Source organism: Saccopteryx bilineata, chromosome 2 (genome assembly GCF_036850765.1).
Source record: "Saccopteryx bilineata isolate mSacBil1 chromosome 2, mSacBil1_pri_phased_curated, whole genome shotgun sequence".
Taxonomy (NCBI): domain Eukaryota; kingdom Metazoa; phylum Chordata; class Mammalia; order Chiroptera; family Emballonuridae; genus Saccopteryx; species Saccopteryx bilineata.
Window position 1 is genome coordinate 297,175,859 of NC_089491.1, and position 8,717 is coordinate 297,184,575.

Here is an 8,717-nt window from a genome sequence, read left to right on the forward strand (position 1 = left end):
TATGATGAAGACAGATTTCTAGTCTGAGGTATATATTCAGAGGTTTGTCACCTTTTACTGGCTTCAGTTGTTTGACCATCCATGCATATTCAAGTCTGAAAGAATCATACCTTGAGCCCTCGCCACATCGCCCAATTGATTAGAAGATCATCCTGATATGCTGAGGTTGTGGGTTTGATCCCTGGTCAGGGCTCATTCAAGAATCAACAATGAATGCATAAATAAGTGGAACAACAAATCAATGTTTCTTTATCTCTAAAATCAATAAATAAAAATTAAAGAAAAAGAAGAATCATACCTTGAGTTAAAATTAAGGTAGGTGGACAGGTAAAAAAAAAAATTATTTATAAATTAATAATATGACCCCTGAGGCTGGATCTTGACTTGTTCAGGCTTCCAGCCTGATTAGATGCTACCTTGTTAGACTGACACTCAGCTCACAGGGAGAGCAAATAGGTCAGGGCTATGGAAGAGATGAAACAGAGATCTGGGAGGAGGTCTGGAGATTTGGAGACTGAAAGAGCTTCAATTCTTTCCCTTTTCTTTACATTCTTTCCCTTCCAAGCTTCACCCCCCTTGGATGAGCAGTGATTCTCATCCAGGGATGGTGAAGCAGTTTTAGCCCTCAGGGGACATTTGACAATGTCTGAAGACATTTTTGGTTGTCATAACTCGGGATAACTACTGGCATCTAGTGGATGGAGGCCCCTGATGCTGCAGGCACCCTATGGTGCACGCGGGACAGCCCCCACATCAAAGGGCTATGTGACCCCAGAGGTCTGTAGCGCCAAGACTGGGAAGCAGCTATAGAGGAAAATCTCAGCAGTAAAGACATAAATGCAAACTGGAGCATAAACTGTGTTCTTGATTTGGTTCCTAATACATTTTCTTTTGTACAGAAAATATTTTTGTCTTTCAGGCCTCCATTCACAGCTTTCAACCAGAAGGAACTGGCTGGGAAAATCCGAGAAGGCAAATTCAGGCGAATTCCATATCGTTACTCTGATGAACTGAATGACATTATTACAAGGATGTTAAATTTAAAGGTAAAGACCCTGGCCAGTTGGCTCAGCGGTAGAGCGTCAGCCTGGAGTGTGGGGGACCCGGGTTCGATTTCCGGCCAGGGCACATAGGAGAAGCGCCTATCTGCTTCTCCACCCCCCCATCCTTCCTCTCTGTCTCTCTCTTCCCTTCCCGCAGCCAAGGCTCCATTGGAGCAAAGATGGCCCAGGCGCTGGGGATGGCTCCTTGGCCTCTGCCCCAGGCGCTAGAGTGGCTCTGGTCTTGGCAGAGCGTTGCCCCTGGTGGGCGTGCCGGGTGGATCCCGGTCGGGCGCATGCCGGAGTCTGTCTGACTGTCTCTCCCCTTTTCCAGCTTCAGAAAAATACAGAACCCCCCCCCCAAAAAAAAAAATTTAAAGGTAAAGATGAGAAGGTTATTTTCTCTTTTTCCATCTCTCAATTAAGTTTTGGGGAGTGTTCTCTCTCATAGAGCAATGAGAGGGAAGAAACATTAAATATATTTCCTTAGCTAAATCTGCTCTGTTAACACAAATGAAAACATATAAATATGGCACATTGCACGTCCTTGCTGGCCTACCCTCCGTGCTTTCTTTATGTCACCTCCCACTCGCTGTCATGCTAACAGATGGTTGGTGGCAAGAAAAGATTGCAGGAAGCATCAAACCCTCAGTTCCCCTTGTCCCTCCCTACCTCAGTGTGGCAGATGGTGCAGAGGGGCCACAAAGAAGACTTTATTACTGTGCCTGTAGCTCCAGTTGAGAGACTAGAGACCAGACAGAGGGGGGTGTGTGGCCAAAAAGAGTAGCAGGAAATACTCTGAGAGATTATGTGGAAAAATCTGGCCGTGGATGGCAAGGGAGACATCCAAGAGATCAGGCTAATGGGGAAGGTCGTCGCCGTGGGATTACAGGAAAGGGGGAGACAGGTGTAATAGGAGTTAGGGTCTTCGGGAGAGCATCCTGCTTACTGAGCTTTAGAGCTGCCCTCAAACAGACTCTGGCAATGCTGCTGAGCACCTGCACTGGGATGGAGCCTTCCGGTTGAAGGGGGAATAAAGATAAGTAAAATCTGCATTATCATTTGGACCCAAAACCTCAGGAGTTAAAGCCACCAGTGAATTTATTTTCCCAGGTGGTTAAGGCCCATCTATAAACAAGTCCTTTCTTTTGCCTTGAAAATATATGCCATTTTAATGTGACTGCTCTTTTAGGGTGAGTATTCTGTTACGAAACCTGACTGTAACACTGAATATTTCTTCCCCAGGATTACCATCGACCTTCTGTTGAAGAAATTCTGGGGAACCCTTTGATAGCAGACTTGGTTGCAGAAGAGCGAAGAAGAAATCCTGAGAGAAGGGGGCGGCGATTAGGAGAACCGGAAAAGCTGCAGGATTCCAGCCCCGTATTAAGTGAGCTGAAACTGAAGGAAGCACAGTTACAGGAGCGAGAGCGAGCCCTCAGGGCAAGGGAGGAAAGACTGGAGCGTAAGTGTGAATGGGGGGCGAAGCCAAGGAGAGCTACGGGGTGGTGACTGTGATAGGTGTGAAAATTGACTTAAATGATGGGTCTATTAGAACAGTGGTTTTCAACCTCCAGTCCACAGGTGGGTCCACCAGAAATTTCCTGCCGGTCTGCGAAAGAGTTAACCACCCTGATGTTGTATGAAGAGTCTGGACCCAGTGATCTTAGTCGAATTCACTTATGATCAGGCTGATTTCTGCCTTAGCGGTCCCTGAAATAATTCTATTTTCACCAGTCCCCAAGAATAAAAAGGTTGAAACCACTGTATTAGAACACTCTTATACTTGAGAGACTGCAATATGTTTTGTAAATATGTAAATAAGCTCTGGCATCTTCCTGTTGAGCTGATTCTTTTTTGTGATTCATTGCTGTCATTGTATTGTTGGGCTCTAACTGTGAAGGCCCTAACAGTAGTCACTGTATCTTCCTATAGATTTTGCATACTTGAATGTATACATTATACTTTAATGTAGCCATTCTACTTTACTGTTACTTTTTTTCTGTTTCTTAATATATATATACCCTACATTTTTACATTGTAAAGGTAGGTCTTAGAATCTGCTAATAACCATAATAACCATTACTTCTACCTTCTGACATGGCTGATCCAACACAATTCAGGCCTAAAATCCTTCAGTGTATAGTAAGTTCAGTAATGTGCATACAAGATATCCCGGTTTATAAATGCTGGGATGGCTATTCACTGATTAGATGCTGGTTAGTGTTTGATGTCAAAAGTCTGTCTACTCCACTGGAGTGACAGCTGGCAAGGGAGCACAGCAGTGAGGGGCTGTCTCCTCCCATCCTCGTGGCTCTCTGATTTCACTTGTGCGGTTTTAAGCCCAATGCAGAGTTTTGTGATTTTTCCGTTTACATGTACTTATAAAATGTCCAATGCATTTGCTAATGTTTTACCTCCTGCTGACAACTGTGTGGTGCTTTGACACATGCTTTCTGTAGAGCTACAACTGATGCTTACCTGGAAACCTTGTTTTGGCTCTTCAGTCAAAAGAATGCTATAAAAAGAAAAGAAAAAGAGATGGCAATTTTTATTGACATTTCCCCTAATGTTGTAATTCCATATAGCAACTGAAATCTGACCTATCTGACTTCTGGGCCACAGATAAATAATAGCCTTTGTCACTGGTCTAATTGAGTTGTAGTTTTCCCTCCCTGTGTGGGTGCTGTCATTCACCCAGAAGAAGGAGGGATTGTACTGTGGGGCCAGGTAATGCCCGAGAATGAATTGTCGCCCGTTTTCAGTGAAGATTAGAGATGACATTAGTTTTTGTTTTCCCAGGTGAGTTCCTCTCACACCTGGTCAGCCAGAGGCTGAAGCTAACTTTGTGCTTGTGCTTACACCAGTCCTTCCAAAAAAACCTAAGACAACATGCCACACACTAAAACACCAAATTATAAACTAGCACAATCAGGTTGACCAGCGTATACGGTGAGAAACCTTTGACAAAGCATCGCTAATCGCTGCTTAGGCAAGCCGGTCTCGGTGATTAGGAACGATTAGGAAAAATGGTAAGATTGCCAAATGTAAATTGTTTTCTACCCAAAGCCACTTGCTTCTTTCTTGTTTATTCCTCTTCTAAAGAGAAGGAACGTGAGCTTTGCGTTCGGGAGAGGCTGGCGGAGGACAAACTGGTGAGAGCAGAAGGCTTGCTGAGGAATTACAGCCTGCTGAAGGATCCGCGGTCCCTGTCCCTGGCCGGTGGCCCAGGTACACATGTGAGCGCGGGGGACAGCAGCGGCCTTGCCTGCGGAAATGGGTGCCACTGTCGCCTTCCAGGGGCTTTGGCAGCCCTTTTAATTTACAAAGCCTAGAGATTTAAGGTGGACTTAACTGACTATATGCATTTCAAGGGGAATAAGAATAGTGTTACTGCAATAATTTACTTACTGGGTTCAGAGGCCTGAATGAGTCATAATGATTTTATCTTCAAATTTACTTATCAAACTACATGTTTAGTATTTGATGTTTGTTTTTTAAAACAGGACATTTTTTTTAAATGATGTGCATTTTAGATTTTTCTCTGGGTACATTTCTCTCTACATTTTCAAGCAAAAATTCTAGCATTTAACTATTGGCACATGCCCACATACCACGTGCCACACCCTTCCCAGAAAGTACGGCTTGTATGTGTGATACACCAACTGTAGAATAAGCCATCACTTTGGGATCTTTGCTAAGACTCGTTCATATTGAAACATGTATTTGTCAAAATTCCATTGTTTAATATCTACGATTTCTTTATTTATATACAGACAGGGTCTCATTCAGAGACAGTCGGCCTGCCCAGTGCCTGGCGTGGGTGTTATCCCCAGCGCTCTGCTCTAGTTCAGTCTTCTCTTTGAGATTATGGAAAATGCAAAGCGTCAGTCTTTTTTCTTGATTTCTTTATGACACAAATTATTTTTTAAAGGCTTTTTGTTGGTTTTCAAAATTGAGTGTCTGACGTTTCCAAGGAAACTGAGAGTTCTTACAGCTCCCTCATACCATGTAGGACAGCAAATATGAAGGCTCCTGTTTGCATCTGGAATAAATTGAGAGGGAATCTGGTCACTTCAGTGAGAATGACAGTGTTTTGTAAATAGAACAGACATGAACTATTAAATAACTTTACGGGGAAAGGTGATGGGAAGCAGTGAAACTAGCAATGGAGGTAAATGAAACAAACTTGGGCTTCAGCTGTGTTAAATGATCTTTCTTTTTTCCTCAATATTACTATCTGCCATTCCAGTATTTTTGTAATATTTATTTTAGCTTTTCTTAGATTCCACATTGCCATCGTAAAGACAAATAGACCTCAGTCATGATGACAACGATAGAGCAAGATAAATTTTTATCTGGATGAGTTTCCTGCAGAAAGTCGTGGCTGGGAATCATTGAAGGCCCTGTTGGTGGCTCTTCCAGTTAAACACTCTACTTACATCTTGCTTTGAGAGTCTTTGAGCGAAGGATGAAAAAAGCTAGAGAAGGATGATGTGTTTCACTTTATAGGATACATAGTTATAGGATCTGCCTGTATGCAAATCACGGCAGACACCTAAACTGAGCTATAGGGTGGAGGATCCACTGGGGCTAGGAGGTATTTTAAAGTACTGAGCACAGAAAGTACTGAATGTTAGAGCCCTAACACAAGCAGCAGGGCAGTGGGCGTGGCTGCCGCTGCAAACTGAACAGGTGGGAATATCTCTGCCCCACCCTGGGCTGTAAACTTCAGAGAGAGAGAGAGAGAGAGAGAGAGAGAGAGAGAGAGCATCAGACTCATGTCATGGTCATCACAGTAACCAGCAGCATCTTCTCTAAAGCTTGTGTTAGTCTAGTTAATGAAATACGAATTTTTTTCTTCTACTTAATGAAATACTTTAATTCTTTTTCTAAACAACTTTCTTTCTTATAAAATTATCCCATTCGTGAGATATACGATTTACATAGGTATTTATGGGGAACTTGTGGTAATAAAGGTGGTTGTGTGTGACACATTGGCGCAAGGCTAAAAGTCCTGGGACAACAGAGGCCGCTCTTCTGGGTTCCGCCGGCTCCTACCTCACGCCTGTTTGTTTCTTTAGCCCGGAGTCAGTTCCCCCAGGTCCGGGTGGCTTCTTGCTTCCTTAACGTCATGTCTGCTCACAGTCACCGTGCTATGCAGCTTTCCTCACAGTGACTGCCCCAAGACGTCTGTGTCCCTTTCTCAGTGTTTCCCCCACAGCACACACCCTCCAGCACCCCTCACTGTGCTTGTCCACTCCCCTCTGGGAACAGGGCCTTTGTTTGGTCCACAGTTGCCATGCAGTGAGCTCAGTAAATATTTGAATGTATTTCTTTCAAATGGAAGGACAGGAAAACTAAAAAGGTTCTGGAGCTGAAACCTGCAGATCCCCAACCTCCAAATAGTCTGTCGGTACTAATAGTGTTACCACTTCAAGGAAGTTATTTTTTTTTTCATGTAAAAAGCACAATTCACCTTCCTCAATCTACTGTTACTCAGTTTACCTTTTCCACACTGAATTTGCCGAGTTTCTTTTGGAAGCAAGTTCCCAATCAGCTTAGAAGTAAGTGTTCTGACTATCCAGAACTAGGTGCTCCCTGTAAGAAAGAGCTTCTGCTTCCATTCTTTTCTTTCCTTTTTTTTTTTTTGTATTTTTCTGAAGCTGGAAACGGGGAGAGACAGTCAGACTCCCGCATGCGCCCGACCGGGATCCACCCGGCACACCCAACCAGGGGCAACGCTCTGCCCACCAGGGGGCGAAGCTCTGCCCATCCTGGGCGTCGCTCTGCCGCAACCAGAGCCACTCTAGCGCCTGGGGCAGAGGCCAAGGAGCCATCCCCAGCGCCCGGGCCATCTTTGCTCCAATGGAGCCTTGGCTGCGGGAGGGGAAGAGAGAGACAGAGAGGGAGGAGGGGGTGGGGGTAGAGAAGCAAATGGGCGCTTCTCCTGTGTGCCCTGGCCGGAAATCGAACCCGGGTCCCCTGCACGCCAGGCCGACGCTCTACCGCTGAGCCAACCGGCCAGGGCCATTATTTTCTAGAAGAGATATATTCTAGGTAGAATGGCATTTACTTCAAGAATAGAGAGAAATGATACTGATTTCCAGAAGTTTCATGTTGTGGCCCATAATGGCCAGTGCACTTAACCTTAAGAGAAAAGCTGATTGTTAAGGAAATAAAACATGCTCCTTACTATTTGGCACACTTAAGGATTATTTTTTCAGTGCTGTGGATTAAAAGTCTGATTAATTCCTTACCACTCTCAGGCCTCTGGCCTCCCAGAGAAACAAAGATGGACTTCTATCTATATTTCAAATGCAAACTGAAAGAGGGAATGTTTCTGGTAAGTGTGATTAACATGGAGGAGTTGAACTCCTGTTCAAATAATTCAAACCCTTTTTTCTTTTTCTTCCTAAAGAACTTTTCAACCTTCCATCCTCGATAATTAAGAAGAAAGTTCATTTCAGCAGAGAGAGTAAGGAGAATGTCATGAGGGATGAGAATTCTGAGAGTCAGCTCACCTCCAAAGCCAAGTACAAGGACCTGAAGAAAAGGCTTCATGCTGCTCAGCTGCGCGCTCAAGCCCTGTCAGACATCGAAAAAAACTACCAGCTGAAAAGCAGACAGATTCTGGGCATGCGCTAGCCAAGAAAGACATGAGCTGTGGGCAGTATTTAATATAGCCAGCCCCTTAAAGATGGATATTCAGCTGCTGTAGTTTGATACACTTGTTCTGTGAGCTGTGAGCAGGAGAGCTGGGAACTGCCTTTGCTCTTCAGCAATAACTGTACAAAGTGTCTACACCTTTCTTTTCTGGTTTTTTTTTTTTTTTTAGAACACTTCATAGAAAAAATGACACTTTCTTGGTTGGGTTTTTATAATCCTATGTGTGATTGATTACTACTGGTACACGAAATGTTACATTCTAAATGTTGGAGAAAAATAATGTCAGGAAAATATTTACCCAGGAGTAGCACTCAGAAGTTTTAAGTGAATGGATGGTGTGCCTACAATTGTCATGTCTAGATTTAAAATTTAAAGTCTGAGGTTTTAAATATTTTAGAGCTTAGAAAACCGAATTGGATACAGACTGGTCGCTAATACCATGACATCTTGCTTTCAGAGACCGCTTACAACATCCTGGTATTCCTGTGCTGCAAATCTGTCACCTTTTGTGAAAATCCACTGTGATACCTATATTCCTTTTCCTTTTTATTCTGTCTAACTGTATATAAGCTGGCTGTCATTTACTCATCTCTCACTAATTAAAAGAATTCTTTAGTTTCCTATATTTGTGTCTCTTACATTTGTTGACCCCTTAGTCGGAGGGAGTCTGTTTTTACGGTTCACAGGCACTGAAGGATGCGAGGAGCCGGCTCCCACGCTCAGGAGCTGCAATGGCTCTTGGCTCTCATTAATCTAACCCAGTGGTTCTTTCCGGGGGACTACTTTGCTCCCAGGGGACATTTGCAGTGTCTGGAGATATTTTAGATTGTAATGATTGGGGAGGGTACTGTTGAATGTAGTAGGAAGAGGCCAGAAATGCGGCTAACTGTCCTACAACACACAGGACAGCCGCCGCTACAAAATGTCAATAGTGCCACTTGAGAAACCTAACCTAAGCTAAGATTGGTTGGAATAGACCCAACCCTTGAAAGAAACTTACTTTGGTTT

The 8,717-nt window shown here is 43.8% G+C and overlaps 1 protein-coding gene across 2 annotated transcripts in view; it reads left to right on the forward strand.

Annotated features, from left to right (window-relative positions):
* The window catches only part of NEK2 (NIMA related kinase 2), a 56,266-nt gene extending 47,942 nt beyond the window's left edge, over positions 1 to 8,324 (forward strand). For both annotated transcript variants that reach the window (XM_066261422.1, XM_066261423.1), the window contains exons 6-9: positions 920 to 1,046; positions 2,286 to 2,505; positions 4,146 to 4,271; positions 7,462 to 8,324. In XM_066261422.1, coding sequence (XP_066117519.1) covers positions 920 to 1,046; positions 2,286 to 2,505; positions 4,146 to 4,271; positions 7,462 to 7,688 — 700 coding nt within the window. In that variant the 3' untranslated portion in view covers positions 7,689 to 8,324. The remainder of the gene's footprint in view (positions 1 to 919; positions 1,047 to 2,285; positions 2,506 to 4,145; positions 4,272 to 7,461) is intronic.
* Positions 8,325 to 8,717: the final 393 nt, after the last annotated feature.